This window comes from Vulpes lagopus, chromosome 23 (genome assembly GCF_018345385.1).
Source record: "Vulpes lagopus strain Blue_001 chromosome 23, ASM1834538v1, whole genome shotgun sequence".
Taxonomy (NCBI): domain Eukaryota; kingdom Metazoa; phylum Chordata; class Mammalia; order Carnivora; family Canidae; genus Vulpes; species Vulpes lagopus.
Genome location: NC_054846.1, coordinates 27859531 through 27882199, shown reverse-complemented (window position 1 = coordinate 27882199; position 22669 = coordinate 27859531). Strand labels below are relative to the sequence as shown.

Sequence of the window (22669 nt, the reverse complement as noted above, 5' to 3'; positions counted from 1 at the left end):
CAGACATGAGAGAAAGCCTGAAGAAGTCCAGAGGATTGTGTTTTATACTGCTTAGACAAGGATGGGAGGAGTCCAGGTTGCCTTCGTTCCTGACTTGGGTGGCCAGATGGATGTGATATCTTCACTCTACAGGAAAACTGAAGGGAGGAGCAGATCAGAGAAAGTTACTTTGGAATTAGTGAGTTTGAGGTGCCAGGGTGATTACTGAGTAGAACTATTCAGTATATGGCTAGATAGACCAGTCAGGCATTCAGCAGAGATTTACATTTTCATCATCAGTACATTGGTGGTGGTTGAAATCAGGGGTTTTCTTGCATGAGGTCGCTCGGGAGAGTTATATGGAGTATAGACCTGAGGACAGGCTCACTTTGGAAGCTGTATCATTCAAAATGGGCAATGCTATACAGTAGTAATAAACAATATCCAAATCTCATTGCTTCCACACAAGGGAAAGTCTGGTTTTTTGCTCACGCTACTGTGTTTGATGAGGTTGAATATTGAGCTGCTGCTCATCATAGGTTGATGGAACCTCCATCTTGACACAAGCTTCCATGATTGTTTCCAAGGTAGAAAGGAGAACGTGAATTTACCCTCTAGAGGGGCCATATTGAGAGGTGAGGGCAGAAGGGAAGGGGAGAATGGACCCAAACACAGGAATTTTATAGGGCAGAAGTTGAAGGTATTCTCATTGGGTACTAAAGATTTTCTTAATAAAGCAAGGGTTTAAGAGCCTAGCCAAGGTTGCTAAAGTAGGAGATTTCAGAAGGAATGTGAAAGAGTGGCCTGGCCCCTGAGGGAAATAGAGGGAAGATAGAAGGGCTTCAGAGCAGTGGTAGAGGCTCCATTTGAGGGAGTTGGTGACCATGAGCTTGTGAGTTCTCCATTAGTGATAAATTATCCTCTTTTTCATTAAACAGTGGAGTTCTAATAAGAGTGTGATTCATCCTGGTTATGTTCTTCTTTTCTTGATCATATCTGTCAAACCTCTGGAGATCTCTCGATTTGGGATCTCTAGCTCAGAATGTGATTTATATTATCCCTTCCATCCTAAAAATGATGGGCAACAAATGTGAGAAAACGTCACAAATGCTTATTATCAAAAATGCTGACTAGCACCTAAGGGATAAGAAAAACATGCCTAGCAAAATCCTAGACCTGTGTGACCACTGGTCTTATAGATAGTGGATGCAACATGTCAGAAAAGCACTTCGGCAGGTTGTTGTTAAAGCAACATTTGGAAAGGCAAGATGGTTGGTGGTGGGACAGAAAGGAAGGTAGGTAGGGTCAGGCTACCATGATTATTTGGGTTGATTCTCATGGTGGTGGAGTTATAGTCAGTTTGAGCAATGACTATAGCAGGAATATTTGAATGGATAAAATCTAAAAAATATTGTAATGGCAGTAATAATGAATTGGGCCAGGCCCTATGTTTAGCACATTATAACCATTAGCTTTTTAAATTTTTACAATTTTAGGAGGTAGAATTATTATGCTTACATTACAGATGAGAAAATTAAATGTTACTAGTAAGTAATAAAACCATGATTCAAACTCTAGTCTGTCTGATTGCTTGGCCTGCGTGTGCTCCACTAAACTACCTGACCCGTTCACCATTTGTCCTCTTGCAGGTTAGTCTTTCCTTTAAACTGATAGCAATCAGAAAAATTTTGCTATACATCAGTGGTCATGGGAGACAGATACTTTATTCTGACTTACTGTGATAGTATGGTAGTTTTTAGATATCCTGCATTCTAATTATAAGTTTTAAGCCAGTATCATTAAAATCTTGGCATCTGATTTACAGCTCTTTATTAGACTCTAGGACCTCTGTGACTAGGAGCATCTTTTGGCCTATGCTTTTGGGTTTATTTGGCAAACTTTTAGGATGGTGAATTTTTTTCAGTGTACTGAACTCAGATCATTAACATGTTTATAAGCATGATGGGTCTTATGTGTATTATCATGACATGTTTACAATACTTTTGAAAGACAAAGTGAACTCTTGCTGGTTTAGAACCAGATTGCTTCTTTAGAACATCATAGATTTTCTTTTGGCATAACAGCATTGGGCGGTAATGCTTGATACATTTAATTCTTCAGAACAGATATTGTAATGCTCCAGTGCCTATGAACACTTGATGTTCTCATTATTTAACAACATTCTATTCTCCCTCTAACTATTTAATAATGCATATGTATTTTGGTATAGTCTCTGTAGGATGTGGAGAAGTGAGAATACCTCACTTTACAGATTATTTTTTGTATGGATGAGTAACTTGCCTGCTTGATAAGCTTCACAGGGGAGAGAACTATGAATATGTCTTTTATTGTAGCTACTTTTGCATTCTGTCTAGAATCTGTGTCTCGAGTTTTGACCTTATCAGTATTTAAGTTATCTCTGATAGGGTTCTTCAGTCTTCCAGTATATTGGAATTTTCAAATTTTCAACCTTTGGCAGGTGTGTTTTCTTACTGAATCTCATGGGCTTTTGGATTGATGTGACCAATTGTGTAGATAGCAGCAGTTTCAGAGAGGAGCCTCCTCTTGAGACAGAGAAGTAAGGACAGGCCTCTGCCTCGTGTGATAGTCACAAAATCACTGGCAGAACCCTAGTTGGATTACAAGAAAAAAAGGTTTTCTAGAGTTTGAAAAAAGGAAAGAACAAAAACAACAAAAAAACAACAAAGTGAAATACAGTTTATGAAAAAGAACAAGGAGGAATAATTTATAAGGGGATATTTGATACAAAGTAGCAGATTGTATTCAGACCTCACATTTTAAAGACTACAAACATCTGTCCCTCCTATCCTTCTGATTACCCCCCAAATACAAGCATGCCTTTGTGAATTTTTATTCCAGAGTGAAATCTCCATGAGAGCAAGGTGTGTATCTGTTTTGTTTTCTCTTCAGTGTCTAGCATAGCACCTAATGCTGTTAAGTGCTTAATATATATATATATTTTAAAAATACATGACTAACAGCCAAAATGTTATATCTATTGGATGTTTACTCCCTGATAGGCACTATGCCTGACACTTCACACACAGGTTAAAACAATAACCCTTGGAGATAAATATTATCATCCCAATTTTAGCAGAGATTGGAAAGTTAGGGACTAGAGAAGGTAACCGATTATCTTTAAAATATTGATATGTGAGGGGCTCCAGCTTCTGCCTTTTCCTTTGCTTTCTTTGCTTCTTTCCCGGATCTCACTATTTAAGGAGAAAAAGATAAAAATCCAAGCTCATGAATTCTTGTAGGAAAAACAAAAACAGAGTAGAACCCATATCATCTCTAGGGCATTATGCATAAGGGTAGTGGTGGGAGGAGTCGGAGCATGCCTTGTCTCTTCGTCTGGATCATGCAGGACTGTGCATGGGTAGAGGAGATAAGAGGGGAATTGAGGGAGCAAGATAGTGGACAAGACAATGAAATTGGTAGGGTAGAAGAGAGCCCCTGGGAAGTTAGTAAGAGCTTCTGTCAGCTAAATATTTGATTATCTTAAATGTGTGATAGGCAAGTGTGTCAAGAGTGAGCTTGCCAGGGGGGCAAATGGTTCTCAATGTGGCCATGTATCTGGTTTGACTAGAGCCTCCAGTATTTCTAGACATTTCAGTTTGCTTTGAGGTAGATTGAAAGATGTTTTCTCTATGGCCATAGACTGTAACTGTGCCATTAATTCCATCAGGACGTCCCTCGGCTCACAAGGACCCCAGGCTTCTTCTCTAATTATCTTTTCTTAGGCTTATTTCTGTCCTATTCTCAAAGGTTTCTGTACTCAAATTAGCAGGCCTCCAATCTAGATCACTTCCAGTTACCCAAGATTTGATGCCCTCTGGCAAACTATTAGGGTAAAAAGCACTGGACTTGAACACTGGTTGTCTTTTGTGTCTTATAAGGGTTTAAAGTGAGTTAATGTGCCCAAGTTCACTTTTCCTCCCTTTTAAAATGTGAGTAATATTCACCTCTACTAGTTGGGAAGGTGCTGTGAGAATTAACTGAGATTAAGATCTATGTAAGTGATTATTAATGATGTTTATCCCAGCCAATTAGCTTTGAAAACTTGTCATTCATTCATTTAACAAATATTTATTGAGCACATACCACTTAATAGGCACTATTATAGGTCTGGGTTGATAGCAGCAGACAAAATGGACCAAAATTCCTGCCCTCGTGGAACTTGCAATCTAGTGGCAGGAGACAATCAATAAACAAACAACACATAATATGTCAGAAGATAATGAGTGCAATGGAGAAAAGAGAAATAGGGAAATCAGGATCACTGATTTAAATACAGTGATCAAGGAAGGCCTCCTGAGAAATTAATTGTTAAGCAATAATCTTAGGAATAGGTTAAGTGCCTAAGGTTAAGCAATAACCTAAGGAGCTGAGTGAGTGAGACATGGGAATATCTGAGGGAAGAATGTTCTAGAACAACATGAACCACTGGTGGGGATTTGCAGAAGATCTTTTGGATTGCTTGGATTTTTTTCCCAGTGAGATGGGAAGCAAGATCATTGGCCTAGAAAGGACAGGGAAGAGGTAATTCTTTGCCACATAGCCAATTAACCACTTTTTTTTTTTGTCTCTTCCAACATTGGAACATTCCCTGCATCCTTCTCTTATTCCCATTTCTATCATCCTAGTTGAGTTCAAATCACAGTATCAGTGTTGTGGCCTCTCAGCCACCACCCTCTTTCTGTTGCAGTCTGCTAGCTCTTCCTAAAATACTGCTTGCTTTGTGTCTACCCTGCTCAAAACCCTTCCTCTTCCTGTGCTTCCTCTTAGAAAGGATGAAGGCAACTTTCTCAGGGGTGGGGGGCTTCAGGTCTCCGGGAAGCCCTCTTTGTTCAGTGGGGGTGGCCATATCATCTCGCTGCACCCCGAGTCACCACCCTGACTCCTGCTTCTATGCCTCTCCTTGTACAAAACTGGTTCTGTGACTTCAGAGAAACTACCAGACTTCTCTATGCCTTATTCTCGTCATCTGTAAAACGAGGATATAACGAACAGTACATACCTTTTATATTGTTTTTAGGATTTGATGAGTTTGTTACAGTAAATTATATAGAATAGTTCCTGGTGTAGTATAAGTACTCATTGAGTGTCAGCTGTTCTTATTCTAAAACTTTTTGCCTCCTTCTTCCCAAGCAAATCTTCCCTATCCTCCAAGACACAGCTAGCATGTCTTCTCTCTTTCTTGAGCATCCTTTCCTCCCTATTGCTGATCTCTCATGTCTCTTGCCCTCATTTTGGCACCAGGAACTCTCTGTTAATGTGAGTTTAATACTCCAGGGTCTGAATGCTTCATCTCTTTAGCTAGACCATACCTCTTGAGGGCAGAGGGGCATGCCTGTTAACCTCTGTACCCCCATTCCCTTGCAGGTTGCCATGCTACTCTCAAGTAGGGGGCCATCCACCTGTTCAACTTGTTGAAGAAGGAAATTCCTTTGTGATTTTTTTTCTGTTTTTTTTTTTTTTTCTGAATTATCTGAAGCTTGTATTTCTTACTTCTTATGGGACTGTTTCACGGTGTATGGCTGAAAATCTGTAGCCTGGTGCTAGGGACAGTCGCTTCCTCTCCAGGGAACCTTGAGGCCACTCGCTGCCAATAACTCTTCTTTCCTGCCATTTCTCAGGACTGTTTTTAGTTCTGCTCCCTTTTATGGCCTCATCTTCCTTTCCTTTGCATCATCCAATATTAGAAACCTGTCTTTCCCTTCTCTTAAGAGAGCACTTATCCATCCAAGCTTCTTTGTTTCCTCCTTTCGTTTCTTTCCCAAGGCACCTCTGCTTTGAAGAGGCTGCTGAAAAGGGGTAGATTATTTCATCTTTTATGATCAGCAAAAGAAAAAGTAGGAGGCTTCGTGAGGAAAATTGGCAAGATCTAAAGTTATTTGCATTTCATAGGAATCAAAAGTTTTCGAAATTTTTTTTTCTTTTTTTAAAGAACTTTCAAATATACCACAAAAATTTGATCTGAACGTTGAAACACCTGCTGCATACCTGGGGGCTTTGAATTTAGCAGCTTTAGTTTAGAACCAAGGAATTCTTTGAATTAGAAAATCTTTTGCTACTAGTTGGCTTACTGCAGCATTTCATCCTCCGGTACTCTTCTTTTTCCTTTCAGAATACAGCCACGCCAAAGAGCTTGTCTGTGTGCCTGTGGACGTGACAGACACTTTGAGATGTTTTAGAGAGACCTTGGAAAAATCCAGATATCATAACAGATCAATCCGACACAGCAGAAAATTGCTTTTGTTATTACTTGCCCAGACACAAGGTAAAATGCTTGCTCTATATCTCTTGCTCTTTATTTATGGGGGGAACACTATTCTGTGGATCTACCATATTCTGCCATAGGTCCCTCCTTTCCCCACCTCCCTGTCCACTCCCTGCTGCCCTTCACTTGTCTAGTGGATCATGACCTCTCTCACACACTTCATTCCAACCAAGGACTGTCTCACTCATCTGCTTTTGTTTCCTGTGAAGCTAGCATACTCCCTTGAGTAGACACAAAAACAACATTTGTTATTTTTTTGGACTCTGTGCATCTACATTCTTACCCATCTCTTCACAAGTATGTGCTATAGTCTTAAAAATTTTTTTAATGAGTAGATGACTTGATTCACTGAATTAGCTAGAACCTATTACCAAAGCCCTACTTTATCAGTGTTGAGGAAATAGATGCATTTTAATATAAGCATCAACAAGACTTCTTATTAATACCATAGATTTTGATCTTAGAGATTTCTTTTAGCTTAAAACAAGATATTCACTATCATTGGTTACATCACATTAGTTTGTTTTTTTCCTTCTCAACAGTTATTGATTTGTGAACTCAATCAAAGCAGGTTTTTGAGTTGGTTAAGTGGTAACCCCAGAGAGGAAGAATATACTCAAATTTAGGTGGGGAAAATCCTGTCTTATTTATGTTTGGGTTATTAAAATTTTGTTTAAAATCCTAATATATGTTTGTGATCTTTGCTGTTCAAATTTATTGGAATAATAAAAATAAGCTTAAAGCATAAACTTAAATTAACAGACTTAAAATAATTATAGTTACTAAAAACAGATTTAAATGTAAACTTAAGATGCTAGTATTCAGTGAACCCGTATTTCAGAAATTTGACCAAATCTTGTTTTTACAATCACTGACAAATTTTATGTATGTATGTATGTATGTATACATATATATATATTTATATTTGTTGTTGCCCAAAAAAAGCACTTACTATGGCCTGTGCCCATAGTTTTTGGTTGTATTGTCTATAGGCCCACATTACATTAAATTAGCTTTCTATGTTATGTATAAACTTCTTTCAATTATGGTATATATTAATAATGGTTAAAAAAATAATGGTTAAGGGCATGAACAAAAAAAGCAAATATAATTCCTAAGAGTGGATTACACTGGTTCACCCTGAATCTCACCTGGTATTGAAATATTCTCAGCAATTATCCCCAGTCCTCAGGCTACAGACTTCAAACTCTACATTAGCTTCTCTTCCTCTGCAGCTTTTGAGTACTTCCCCTAGAATAGTTTTCCTTTTTTTTCTTGTGTGTTCTCTGATCTTATGAAGAGACCAATTCTTTCCCATTTCCCTCCTTAGGTCAGAACTAACTATGTGTTGCTTCTATCCCAGAGGTCTCTGCCCCAGAGGCAGACTAACATTTTACTATTGGAAACCCTTAAAAAAAAGGCAAACCCAAACCATGTTAACGTCCAGCAATTCCCCATGAGAAGCAAAGCATTATTTCAACATTACTTTCCTTCTTTTTTTTTTTTTTTTAAAGATTTTATTTATTCAGAGAGAGAGAGAGAGAGAGGCAGAGTCATAGGCAGAGGGAGAAGCAGGCTCCATGCAGGGAGCCCAATGTGGGACTCGATGCCGGGCCCCCAGGATCACACCCCGGGCTGCAGATGGCACTAAACCACTGTGCCACTGGGGCTGCCCTCAACATTATTTTCTGGCACAATAACAGGTATAGAGCCCGTGTACATGTACCCGAGTTCCTCAGAAATCATACTAGATACTAAATTTAAGGAAATAATGTCTGTCAAACTGCAAAGAAATCTCAGCTATGCACAGAATTTTTCCTTTTTTCTTCCTGTCCATTTCTTTTATGTTTCCCCTCCTCATCAGCTTCCCCTCTATCTCCTTTTTAAATTTCTTTTTTGAGTTCCTAGGTGGCTCAGTTGGTTAAATATCAAATTCTTGATTTCAGCTCAGGTCATGATCTCAGGGTCAAGTGATGGAGATGCATCAGATGCATCAGATTCCATGCTGGTCTTGGAGCCTGCTCGAGATTCTCTCTCCTTCTGTCAAGCCACTCCCCTCACTTGCTCTCATGCTCTCTCTCTAAAAAAAAGTAAGTAAGTAAATAAATAAATTTCTTTTTTTTTTCATGAATTTAGGAGATAGAGGAGGAATAAGCAATTCAAAATTTACTACTGGAAAGGTGGAATTTTGCCTGGGGACAGAAGAGATGCATATGCCAACACCCCCCAACCTCTCTCAGGAACACTTCAGAGTTTTTAGTTCAGTGGAGAAAAGTAAACTTCCCTATTCTCAACTGGGACTTGTAATTTCCTCTTATTATAAAACTATTGGTAAGATTCATTTCATTATATATTCATTTTCAGTAGCATCTTCGATATTAATGTTGAGTTTGCATTTGGGCCTGAAATGCCACCTTTAAATGTCAGATGAAAGAGATTGAGCATAAAATCTTGTAGGCAGTGCCAGAACAGTGTTGGGATAAGACTTTCAGTCTCTCCCAGTCTCCACATTCCCAACTTGGGCTGTCAGCATGCTGAGGTTTCCACTCTTCTGCTCATCACCCTTTAAGTGCATCTGTGAAGCAATTGTTGGAAAGTGGTCACTGTTGTGTTCTTTTGCTCTGCCCTAGCTAATCTCACTTTCTTTGTCCTTCTGTTTGATTTGGCTCTTCTACAAATTCAGCAGTATATACTCAATCTGCATTGTAGACCCAACATCCCCCTTTTTTTGTGACAGACATTTAGTAATATCCCCTTTACCCCCTGGAAAAAAATGTATATTTAATATAGTCTCTCTACACATGTTCTTTAAAACAATAGAAATGAAGTCCTAAATATAACATAAAGGATAAATAATATTGTTTTATAATAAAATAATCTATTTGTGGCAGTTAAATGCTCAGGCACTAGAAAGTATAATGATGCAGTTAGAGGCTCATATCCTGTGTGTTGAATCACCATGAGTGTCACAGCTACAAATACAGCCTGAAACAGCTTTATTGTATCGGTGCTGCAAGTACTATCAGCACTGTTAATTTTAGTGATGGTGTTTTTCTAAAATGGCTAATAAATCTAGGTGCAGTACAAAACAAAGCACTATAGTGAATGTTTGCATTTCTGAAAAATTCAGAGAATTTTGAACACATACAAAAATGCCCTATTTATATGTAAAAAATGAAGTTAGAGGTTAGACTTAGGCAATTATAAACAGGTTTCTCACTGTTTTCTTCACTATAGGGGGAGATTCTGTGTGTTACAGGCCTTCCAGTGTCTCTGGTCTTCACCGACAAAATGCCAGGAGATGTCCTCTTGTGACAACTAACAAAACTTTCCTCAGATTTCTAAAATACCCTGTAGGAGTCAGTACTGTTCTCATTAGAAACCACTGTTAGGTTTTGTTTTGTTTTTGCTATATATCTCTGAATTTATGCACTTATCAGAAAACAAAACAAAATTCAGATGCTATTAAAGGTGTGCTTTTTAAAAGATTTTATTTATTTATTCATGAGAGACAGAGAGAGAGAGGCAGAGATATAGGCAGAGGGAGAAGCAGGCTCTGTGCAGGGTGCCTGATGTGGGACTCAGTCCTGGGTCTCCAGGATCAGGCCCTGGCTGAAGGAGACACTAAACTGTTGAGCCACCTGGGCTGTCCCCCCCACCCTTTTTTTTTTTTTTTTTTTGCATTTGGGTAAAGGATTGATACACTGTGATCTTGTCACATTCCTGCTTAAAAACAAGCACTTCAAGTCTTCCTATCCGTTATAGAATAATGTATACATTTCTCCACAAGAAATTCACTATCTCCTTCTATCTCCTTTACACTCCCAAAAAAACCATAGTCCAGCCACCCATGTCATTTCCATATACACCCCACCCTTTCTCTATAGTGTGCTTCTTCTGAATTTCTCTTCTACTCTACCTACACCTGCCTGACTCTTACTTCACTCTCTCCATGTTTCCTATCTCTTAGATCCAATCACTTTCTCCACCATGTTCAGGTGGAGTATCATTTGTTTTCTTTCTGTATATTATCAGGAGAACTGTGAAGGCAGTATTCACTTGCAATTTGCTTATTGGCACATTTAAGGAATGATGCCATTTAAACATTCCTGAGAATACGAGGAAGATATTTTCTAAGAACTGACATTTGTTCTTTTACTTGGTTAAAAATACAGATGTTCTTCAAGCCAGCCATCAGAGAAGTCTTAAAGTTCAGGCATTACATGAACTTGGAAGCCTTTTCATCTTTGCTGAAAAGAAAAGGTAAATTTTTAGTGGAAGTCAGTAGAACAAGGGAGAACTTTTTTGGGTAGTTTGTTTGAAAATATTTTTAATTATTATGAAAAAAAATATTGTCTTTCGTAAACTTTAGTTCTTTGATAATATTCCATTGCTACATTTTATTCATCAAATTTTACCTGAAACAGTTATAAGCAGCAAATGATATAGATTCATTCTCTAACATTTTAATTAAAATGCTTCTTTAATGCACTTGCTTTCTCTTTTGGAAGATAGATTTAATGACATAGATCTTGAAAAACATGCTGCTTGATGCTCTGTTTCTCTTTTAGGGCTGCTTTTAAATGTTGGTGTCAAGCTCTTGATGAAATATTCAAATCAGAAGATGTGCTACATACGTGGAAAGAGTTTGGTACCTCGTTCACCAATGCCAGCAGCTATTCACTTCCAGGTTCCAAAGATTATAGTGAGGAATTTCTGTCAAAAGTTGGCATTTGGGGATGTTTGCAAGGAGCGGTCATATCAGCAAAGATAGCACAGTGAGTGTGGCAATGGAGTGAGCTTCCCTTTGTGGGGTGCCCCCCTGTGCCATATAGAGTGCCGTGCCTCAGACACATGGGATTCTTAGCTGTGTCCATATCATGCAAAAGTAGACAGTTTACTTATTTGTGATACTTACTATCTATGATCATCTCCTTTCCCTCTTATGGGTTTTTCCTGACGAATCCTTCACTGCCCACCCTTTACTCTATCCTCTGGTTCTCAACCTCAGCAAGTTCAAATCCGTCATCATTTTTAGCTCCCATGGAACTGTTTTGTACCTACTGCTTTATTAGTCTACCCTGGTGCCATCCACCAATTTTACTTTCTCTCTCTCTTTCTCTCTCTCTCTCCACTCTCTCTCTCTCTCTCTCTCTCTCTCACACACACACAATTTTAACTTGGTTTTTCTTTTTTTTTTTAAATAATGTACATACTGTCGATTTTTTATTAAAAGAAATATGCTTTGATGTACTAAAAGACAAACAAAAGAGCCCCCAAAACCCCCCACCCCAAACCTATTCCCCAGAGTGTGGACCTCACATGGGCACAGATCTCTGCTTGTTCACCAGTGTATCCTAAGTGTCTGGCATGGAGTTGGCACTTAATAACTACTTGTGGAATGAACAAATGAGTGAGTGAACAGTTGATATGGGATCGGTATGGAGGCAGGCCAGCTTGAGCCTAATTCAAGAGTCTCCTACTAACTCTGGGACCCTTGGCTCGCTACTCATTGTCTCTGAGCCTCAGTGTTCTCATTGGTAAACTGTGGTGGCAAGAATTGCATGACATACTCTATTAGTTTGCTAGGGTTGCCATAACAAAGGACCAGTTTGTGGGGGAATTTATTGTCTCATAGTTCTGGAGGCTCGAATACTTAGATCAGTGTGTTGGCAGGGTTAGTTTCTTTTGAGGCCTTTCCCTGCTTGTAGATGGCTGTCTCCTTGCTTGTGTCCTTCTATGGTCTTCCCTGCATGCATGTCTATGTCCCAATCTCTTCTTCTAATAAGGATATATGTCATATTGGACTAAAGCGCACCCTAGTGACCTCATTATAACCTGTTTACTTCTTTAAGGACCTATCTCCAAGTCCAGACACATCCTGAGGTTACTGAAGGTTAGGACTCCAACATATGAATTGGGGCGGGCATAATTTAACTCATAATATATCCTGTATTAGTTTCCTAGTTCTGTAACTAATTACCACAAAATTAGTGGCCTAAAACACACAGATTTATTATCTTACAGTTATTGGGGTCAGAAGTCCTAAAATTAGTGTATTGACAGGGCTGTGCTATCCTCTGAAGGCTCTAGGGAAGAATCGCTTTCCTGGTCTTTTCCAGCTTCTGGAGGCCTCCTGTACTCCCGGCTCATGACTGCATCTTCTGTCTTCAGGATCAACAGTCTGGATTACCTTCCTCTTTCTCTCTCCCATTTCCTCTCTCCCTGACCTCTGCTTCTGTGTTCACCCCTCTTTTTCTGGCTGACTCCCTTACCTTTCTGTCATAAGGACCATTGAGATTACATTGAAACTAACCTTAATTTTAATCACATCTGCCGTCTCTCTCTCTCTCTCTCTCTCTCTCTCTCTCTCTTTTTTTTTTTTTTTTTGCCACGTAAAGCAATATATTCATAGGTTTGAGGGATTAGTAGGTCATGGATATCTTTGGCAGGAGGTGGGAAGCATTATTCAGCCTACTACATGTAACCTATAACACGTGACATATGTGAAAGTCTGCCACAGTGTCTTATACCTATTTAGCACTGACAGATATTTTAAAGACTTGAATAATGTGAGAAATTTAAAAAGTATGGAAGGAGTAGAAGGAGTAGAGGTACAGGTTTCTTTCACCTCTCCAGGTACATTTTTAGCTTATCTATAGGGTATGGTGGACAAAGGCATGCATAGTATCATGATCTATAGAGAAAATTTAAAAAATTCTATAAATGGAAAAAAATCTAGAAGGAAATTAGCTAAAATGTTACCAGCAGTCATGTTTGGGTGGTAGGATTATCAGTGATACTTCATTTTGTTTATTATGTTTTTTTATGTTCTAGATCTTATATAAGAGTATAGCACTTTTAGAATCACAAAGTCTGTTTTAATTTTGGAAAAGCTGTACTAGCGATGTATTTATATAAAAGTATTATTGGAAAATTGTCCATGAATCCATTTATTTTTGTGATACTTATTTAGATTTACCAAGATCTCGGAGGTTGACAAGAGAACCAACTGTTGCATTTTGTCTGCATTACTCTTTCAGGTAACATTTTATGTATATCTTCTTACAGTAGTGACCATTCAGTTGGGGAAAAAGAAGTGCAGTGGTTTATCATAGTCATAAATCTCACAGGTAGGAAGATAGCACAGACCTTGATGAGAAATCGTGAGTCCACCTTTCCTTCACTGGCTAAACCCCTGTGGTTTTTTCACCTTGAATATTTAGCAGAATCTCTTTCTCCTTCAGACTCTGGAAGGAGTTTTGCAGATAAGGAAACTGAGTCTTTCATCATTAGTAGGACTGTGTTGTTAATGAGATGTGAAGCCAGTTTGTTTGACTCCATATGGTGGCCTCAGGTTACCTCATCTCTAAATAAAGTTTTGCTTGCTTGCACAACGTGAAGTATACCATATAATGAAAGCAAGAAATAAGTTGAAGACTACAGAACTAGACTGTTGGCAGCTTATAGAATTTTGGTTTGACTTCATTGAAGAAAGGAGCTTTTATCTGAAATACAAGACATTTTGAGATACAGGGATGTAGCCGTGGCCTTTGCAATCTACTAAAGGTTCTGTTTACTTTGAAGGGTGGACACTCATGTTCTGTGTATCAGAGGCATCTGATAGCTTATTCAATCTGGTTAGATAAACTCTCTGGAAAGCCTTTTCTGGATGTAAGGCCAGACTTTTCAGTTTTATTATGTTCTATGCACCTCTTGCCTGTGCTTTAAAAGAGTGGAGGTAGAGGAGGCAAGAGTGTAAAGGGAATGACAATCTGATCCTGACTCCTGATGTTGCATTCTTTACTGTCAGATACTGCTTGCTCTTGAAGATAATGCTGTTTATGTTTTAGAAAAGAAGTAATTTAAAAATTAAATTTTTGCTTACTATGGGAATGTAGTTTTTAGTAATACTACACCTAAAATAAAAGCTGCTGAGGTTTATTTAAAAATTTTTTTTTGTGATTTTTAAAGCAGATTTGTAAAATTCAAAATGTAAACAATTGCAGAGTATTTTAGAGTAGGTACCTTAAAACTTTGAGAACAATCTGATTAAAATTCTTTTCAGATATATACATTAAAAAATGTTATAATGCACTTAATTATTTAGGATAACATCAGAAGCACTCCTAAATGTAAAATTTAATTTTGTGTATCAATCTTGTTTCCCAACATCAAATACAATGCTGGTCATATAAATTACCTAAGAAATATTGGTGAAATTAAACAACTCATCTTTTTACTTAATTCAGTTAAAAATTCAGAATTAACTCTGCTTGATTTAGACTTCTGAATAATTGATCTCCTCTGCTTATTGTTTGGTATAGTGGAAAGAACACAGGTTTTTGTTTTTTGTTTTTTTCATTTAAATAGATGTGACTTTGAATCTTCTTTCTGCCACCATTTGCTATGTGATCTCAAATAAATTAATTGTTTAAGCCTAGTTATATAATTTGTGAGGTAATAATCCTTCCTTCTAGGGTTAGGTTAAATGAGGATTAAATGAGGTAGTGTTTATAAAGAATTTACAAATAGTGTCCAACACAAAATTGACCCCAATAAATGATAGTATAGTGATAATTTCTTCTAAAAATAATAAGTATTCAACCACCATGGAATTTAAAAAGCCCATCTTGAGTGATGAAAGCATTGGGAACCATAATGAGAACATTAATGATAAGTACCATTGATACGATGTTCTAGGCATATACAAAGCATTTTAGGAAGTAATATGTATACTTATCTTTGTTTCAGTGTTGGGAATGCAACTCATAGCTCTTCATTTCACCTGTTTTCATTTTCAGGGTTTGCTTAGAACCACACTTCCACACCCCAAAGCTGAACGTTGCTACGCTCAGTATGAAATCACTCAGCTTCTCCCAGGTGTTGAGCTCTTCTCAGACAGATACAGGGCTGACATTTGCTCTGTAGTTGCCAGTCTGTATTACATTATACGTGAACTGCACTATACGAAGCAAAATTTAATAGTAAGTAACTTGAAAAATCAACAAATCTTAATTCACTTTGGTATTTCTGCCTTATACCTTCCAGTGCTCAAATTTTGCTAATGTGTTCTTGGTTGGTCTTGTTTAACTCTTAAACTCTATATTCAGGATTCTTACCTGTACTTCAAGATAAAATATATTAATTAATATTCCATCTTTGACATCACTGGTTGCACTACATTTTGGATACAAAGTTAATGTGTGTTTGATTTTTTTCTTTTCTTACTCTGTTACTTTATCTTTTTTTCTTCCTTCTTGAGACAGTTGGGGAAATTGATTAGACTATTTCACTGGTCTCAAACAGAGGAATCTAGTGCACATGTAACTCACTGTGTTAAGTCATGGAGGTCACATCAGTACCAAAACTATTAGACTATTTCTTTGTTTAAGAAAAAAAAAGGGATGACTGGGTGGCTCAGCGGTTGAGCTCCTGCCTTCAGCTCAAGGCGTGATCCCGGGGTCCTGAGATCGAATCCTGAATTGGGCTTCCTGCAGGGAGCCTGATTCTCCCTCTTCCTGTGTCTCTGCCTCTCTCTCTGTGTGTATGAATAATAAATAAATAAATAAATAAATAAATAAATAAATAAATAAATAGCAAAGAAAGAAAGGAAGGAAGAGAAAGAAAGAATATTTCTTTGTTGAGATAAATTGATCTTTGTGTCTCTGGTCTTCTCCCTGTTAAGGGTACATCTAAGTGAACAACAGATTCAAAGTGTGAAATAAAAAACAAATACTTCCTAGTATCGTAGGACATTCAAAACCCTCATACAATTCTCTTCCTTTGGGGGAAGAAAGCACAGTATATATCATAAATTTGAAGTTGGTTGCTTTAAAAAAATAGATTAGTATGTTCTACCTGTTGGTCATTTTGTATTATTCTCTTTTATTTTATTTCTCCTATTTTCTTCCCATATATTATTTCCTCTACTTTTGTATCCTTCCCCCACCACGTTTGCTTCTTAATACCTTTTCTTTCTTTTTCTGGTTCTTTCCTTTTCTTCTATAATTTTCATACCTACTTTCTTCCACCCCCTCATATATTGTTTTCTATTTTCTTTTTCTAAATTTACTCTCTCTCCTTATATTGAAAATATTTGTTGTCCCCTGATATGAGTTGTTAAATTATAAGGCCATATGTTAAAGTGAAGAGATTGATAAATGCTTTTAACACTTGGCATATTTGGCAAGAAATTATTTATTATGAAAAGATAACAAAATGGTGCTCCTCTCATTGTTAAGGGGATTCATTTTTGGATTTAGAAAATAGTTATATCCCCTGGGTAACCTTTAGCTGCCTAGTTATATTCATATATAATACATATCACTGCACTGGAAAAGAAATGAGACTTTTTTTCTCTGAAGCTTAAGAAATTGAGAACATTTTTCTGAATAATTGAGCAATTGGTGGCAATAAAGTGGTGTGTTTTTATTTCTCACTAAAGAAAAGAAACAATCTTAAAGATAATAGCCAACTCTTATTGTTTTGTGCTGCATTAATTGTAGAAAAAGATACTGTGTTATGTTTGTAGTGCATAATTGTAAGAAAATGTATTATGTTTGAAATCATTTAAGACCATTTCAAAAGCTGTTGCCATTAGCAGCTGCCAGTTGACTGACAATTAGAGGTTCCTTAGCTGAACCTGCAAGATGTAAACAGTTTCTATTTTGTACTACACTACCCTCCAGAAGAAGCCCAATGGATAAGGAGATTGCTGTCACATACAAAATTTGCTAGCAGACCCATTGCTGTGGAATAATGGGAAATAGTTTGCTAAATAATGGGGATCCCAATATTCTTCCTTGTTCTATCTCCCTTTAGTGGGGAAGGGCCCAGTTGTGTGAACCAAGCTTTGGTTTTCAGCTGAGATCAGAAACTGATCAGAAGTCTAGGCAAACACCTGTCCCCTCAACACCTGACTCTGGCTAGATAATGGCTGGATCGACTGAAATATTGATAGTTTGTAAGCCTTCACCCATATCCATGAGATTTCAAGAGGAGTGGAACTTTGGGGTTAATCCTAGGAAAATAAAAATATTATGTGAAGAGTAAGCTTGGATATTCAGTAGAAGATATGCTCTGTGAAAGCAGGAACTTAGATTTTGTTGTCATTCAACAGTGCCTGACACATAACGGGCGTATTATAAATTTTTTTAAACTGATATATTCCAGTTGAAGACAAATAGCAGCTTACATTGAGATGAATGAGTAGGGGACATGATTATGAGTTCCTTTGCTTTAAATTTTGCAGTTATTTGATAGCTCATTTGCTACAGTGTTTCCATGCAGTGTTTCCTCAGTGCTTCATGCATATATGTTAAATTAATTTTTTCCAAGGAAGATAATTGATTCGATTTTCACTTTTCCATGCTTAAAACCTAGGTTTGAAACCTAAGTTTGGGGGTACCAGGTGGCATCTACAAGTCCCCAATAGCACTTTTGAGTTCTTATAAGATTATGAAACCTATGCTAGGCAGATCATTTCAAACAGTATAGTCTCCTAGTATGGCAAAATCAATTGCTGTTTTACATAACCTCCCCTACATTAATATTTGGCTACATTTTATTATTAGGTTATTAACTCAATAAAACATGTTTTAAATCAAAACAATGTTTTTACCATTGGTAGGTTCTACCTCTCCTTGCACTGTACCAATATTTTGTTTCTGGAATTTGCCAAGACCTAGTCAGAAATATAGAAGCAAGAATCCTCAAGGTAAATCACAAACTTTTAAGATGTTTGATATTCTTGAATTGTAAAGATACTGTTATAAACTAACTTGGTTCTAATATTCATAATAATACGCTGGTAATAACATGGTGTTGTGTTGATATAAAAAATGTGCCCATTATTATAATAAAGTATGAGATAGAGCTGGTTAGAATCTCATTTTATCCTTGAGCCACAGAAAAGTGAGGAACAGCTACACCTAGGGACAAGGCTTGCCCAGCATCAGACAGCTTGGAAATCACCACTTCTGGAATATTGGTTTCCTGAGGTGGAGACTAATGAGTCCATTTTCTGAAGTTTCTGTGAACTTTTTTTGCTAAGGATCTTCATGTATATCATAATACGTGAGAAGTTTTCATTATACAGGCAATTGAAGTGACAAAACAGATAGATGCTAAATTATAACTAATTCTGTCACCTAAGAGTAAGGTGAGGCTCTCTGCTTTCATGATCCATGTGAAGTTGGCTTGAACCCCATGTGGAGGGGGAGGCTCAAGCACCTCATTTTCTCTGCCTTTTTCCTAGTGAGCTATGGTCAGAGTTACTCATTTCTGTTGAGTTCATTCTGTGCATGGATCATCTCAATATCCAGCAGATTACTCCCTGTTCTGTACCTCCTCATCTTGAATGTGCAATTCAGTCCTAATCCACATTCTATGCATACACACACACACACACACACACACACACACATACACACTCACTCATTTACACATAAACATACACAGCATAGTCACCCAAGGTCTTTATTTTATACTGGACTTAGTGAAAATTTGGAGCACAGGAAAATTTAAGTTGAGGCAAAACAAACAATTTAAAATAGAATATTTAGAATCTATAAATAGAATATTTAGGATTCTATTTAAAATAGAATATTTAGAATATTTAACATCTCTGAGTTTAAAATATTCCTTAGCCAATACCTCATTCTTTTCCTCCCATCCTATGGCTTATATATGTGCTGGTAAATGTTTCATATGTCACTCTAAACAAAAAGCCCTGATTTGTAGCATTTTCAGTTTCCATGGTGCAAATATTCACACTATAGCCAACTTCAGCCTACCAACTGGGCATTATGGAATGTAGAATTGAGACAAGATATAGTCTCCTTTTGCAATTGGGAGTAAGTGGTTCCATCATTGTACTGACTTAATCTTCCTTCTCCCTTTTTGGGAATCCTCTGTATACCCTTCTTCCTCATATCTTTCCTATTTTCTAATGAGGGAAAATTAGACTTCCCTTTGAACTCCTCTCTTCATCTGGACCCTGCCCTTGGGCCTGTGATTTCAGACCCAAATAGTCCATCACATTCTATTTCTAAATAAAGACAATACTTTTCCTAAGAAGAATTCTGGTGCTAATTATTAAGAGAATATATTTGAACTCAGGAATAAGTAATTTTTTATCAGCCATGAAAATTTCTGCCTCATTCTTTCTGACTTACTGAACTCTTTAAGAGTTCTCCTGCTTTTGATTGCCAATAATACTTTTTAAAAGATGCATATAACTTCTCTCTCTCTCTCTTTTAAAAACAGTACTTGGGCACCTGGGTGATTAAATGGTTGAGTGTCTGCCTTTGGCTCAGGGCATGATCCTGGGGTCCTGGGATCAAGTCCCACATCGGGTTTCCTGCAGGGAGCCTGCTTCTCCCTCTGCCTATGTCTCTACCTCTCTCTCTGTGTCTCTCATGAATAAATAAATAAAATCCTTAAAACCCCAAAAAGCAGTGCTCTGTCCAAGATTGCAAAGTTCCTGAAGTTAGAGCCTAAATCTTACTCATCTTTTAATTCTCTCTTGTATCTTGAGCAATAAATTCATATATTGACATTCAGTAATTAATTATTGAATTGCATTTAAAATCTATAGACATTTATCAAGTGCCTACTGTCCACCCCTTCCTTAATGTTTAGTAGGAACTCACCTAGAAGATACTTGGTAAACATTTATTGCTTTACTGCTGAAATAATATTTCTTGAGTATCTCCTATATAAAAGCACCATGTTAGTAACTCTAATGAAAGAAATGTAACCCGTAGTCATTGCTTATAATAAAGTGAAAATAGGGAAGAGAGACAGGACGTACACACAAGACAATAACAGGTGCATCTGCCACTTGATCAGTTCCAAATAAGTATGGTGAGCACTGTCTTCTGGAGTTTGGAAAAGAGAAAATGACTTTGGGTCTCTTGGTTTTACTAAGTAGGTAAGATTTAGTGAAGAAAGCAGAACTAACTGAGCAGGGGAGAGGAAGAAGGGAACATTCTTGCCAGACAATAGTGCAAAACATCTGGAGGTGAGACAATATTGGCTTGTTAAGGGGGCAGGAGTGGTTCAGTGAAGCCAGAGGGAGACTTTGAGGAGGGAGGTCATATGAGAATACCAGAGATCCATGTTGTGATCCATGATGTCTGTGACTGGGGATGGGGCCCAGTCCTGAATTCCAAACTAAGGCATAGTGTGGAAGAGGAGCTGTGAGAGAAATGAGATTATGAAATAAGAATTGGGTAGCAGTTTTATTCTGGTATGTCGTTTAGAGGCAAGAGAAGCAGGGAATGGCTACAGTGACCACTGGTAGCATGTCAGAAGGAGATCCGGGGAAGCACTGAAAGATATTATCTGGAACGAAGCTTTTGATTAAATGGCTATGTTTTATTGGACTGTTAGCACTTGGCGACTCTTCATACTAGGGCTAGCTTAAAAGCCAGTGAACAACTGTGGACTCTAGTCTGCAGCCTTGGGTTGAGAGGTGGAATGAATTGCAGAATCTTGGTCAGAAGAAGAACATGATCAGATGTATCATGGCAACAGTGTCAGGAGCAGAGTGAGTTGGAAGTGGCATCATATTGACACAGTAGAACAGGAACACCCAACTAGGGTTTTGACAGAAGCAGTGAAAAAGAGCAAGTGATGCATCATACAGAGGAAGAAATGACAGCCTGTTTGAGTAGAGTTTGCCTGACCTTTAGGAAGTAAACTGAGGTCAGTGAGTGGGAAGAGAGAAAAGTCATAGGAAACAGCAAACAATGCTTTCTGACAAGTCAAACAGCAGTAGATCACGCTGCTAAGTTTCTGTTGTGCACTAGTGTCTTTCAGGGAAAGCTTTAAGACCTCTTTATGATCGGTCAGTCTGGCTTCACTTTAGAACTGCCAACATCTTGAAAGATTTATTAGTCTCAACATATCCAGCATTCCTGGGAAGGGTACTGATGCTTCTGTATTTGTGTGAGTGAAGAGTTGATTTAAGGGTATTTTTTTTCTATCTGGCTTGTTTATGTTCACACTGTTGGTCATTTCTGAAAATACATGTTCATTGTTATCACCATTGCTTTTTCAAATGGCCAAATTGGTATGATAAACCAAAACAGTGGTAGCCCTAGAGGTTACAGGTTGTTCATGTACAGCCGCCTCACAGCCGAGATCAGAGGAGACAAACCTCACACAGCATTTCCTCCAAGGGGTAACGAGAAAATGTTCATCTAGAAGTCTAAAAGAACTCCTAGGATTCCCTAATGTGTACTTGGTTATTATTCAGCACTGGGGAGATTAGAGCCCAAGGTATTATAGGCAAAAATCAAAGTGTGCAATTCAATAGACAAGTGGTTTTCTCTTCTGCATTGAAAATATTCTCCTAACCTTTTATGCTTTATTTTCATGTTATTGTCACATTCAACTTCCTCCTAACTTTATTTCTTTAAAATTTATATACTTGTAAGATTCCCAAGGCAGTGCTTAAAGGAAAAGAGATAATAAATGTGTGTGTATGTGTGTGTAATATATATATAATCTTCATCCTATTTTGTATTTCATTCCCTGCTTGCACCTTTCTCTGTTCTCAACAGTCACTGGAGTTTTCAAAACTTTGGTCAGGTTAGGACCCTGTCCTGCTCAAACTCTCCAGTAACTTCTTATCACACAAGGAATAAAATTCCAGGTTTTCATTCTGGTCTACAGGCCACCTTCATACCTGCCTTCTTACCCCCTTTTCCTCTCTCTCTCTCTCCACACTCCTCCCACCTTCCTTGAGGACCCCAATACCCCCAGGTTGCTCGTGATGCCACATGACCTTTGTACTTTAGTCCTCTCAGCAGATTTTCACATATCCTTTTCTCATGTCATTCCCATATTTTTCTCTTGAGTATCTTCTCAGAGAAGTCCTTCTTGACTGGAGCTTTGAAAGTTTCATTTTGTCAATATCTTCTACCTTGATAATACAGTGTATATATCTTCATGTATCATTTAAATTAAGTAAATATTAAAAAAATATAAAAAAAATAAATTAAGTAAAGCTCAATGAACATGTTAAACGAATGAATAGTCAACTTTTGTTCAGGAACTTTTCTTCCCCATAATTTACTGATTGAAAGTCCTGCTGGATAATATTCAAAATAATGTACAATTTGTAGTTACCAACTGATTAATTTTAAGGATATGTCTTTAAAACTGACAGTGTGCATTAATTATGGGTGACAAAATGAATAGTTGTTTCTAAGTTGATACATTATAAAGTTCATCTCCTGGTTTGACTTTCCTCAGAGTATTACAGAACATCAGGGGTGTTTTTGTTTTATTTTTCATTTAAGTCATAGTTCACCATGGGAACAAAAAACAAATTCAGTTATTGTTTTTAACTCTTCCATGCCTGACATATTTTTG

At 37.5% G+C, this 22669-nt stretch overlaps 1 protein-coding gene across 11 annotated transcripts in view; it reads left to right on the top strand.

The window, feature by feature from the left end:
- CFAP54 (cilia and flagella associated protein 54) overlaps positions 1-22669 on the top strand; it is a 300555-nt gene that overhangs the window by 157444 nt on the left and 120442 nt on the right. For 9 of the 11 annotated variants that reach the window (XR_005985335.1, XM_041739196.1, XM_041739195.1 and 6 more), the window contains 7 exons: positions 6131-6283; positions 8420-8614; positions 10459-10546; positions 10855-11061; positions 13260-13326; positions 15088-15270; positions 17916-18002. Coding sequence is in view for 10 of the 11 variants with exons in the window: in XM_041739196.1 (XP_041595130.1) it covers positions 6131-6283; positions 8420-8614; positions 10459-10546; positions 10855-11061; positions 13260-13326; positions 15088-15270; positions 17916-18002 (980 nt within the window). In the remaining variant the exon portion in view is untranslated. The remainder of the gene's footprint in view (positions 1-6130; positions 6284-8419; positions 8615-10458; positions 10547-10854; positions 11062-13259; positions 13327-15087; positions 15271-17915; positions 18003-22669) is intronic. The other 2 variants (XM_041739197.1, XM_041739194.1) reach the window with 1 other exon arrangement.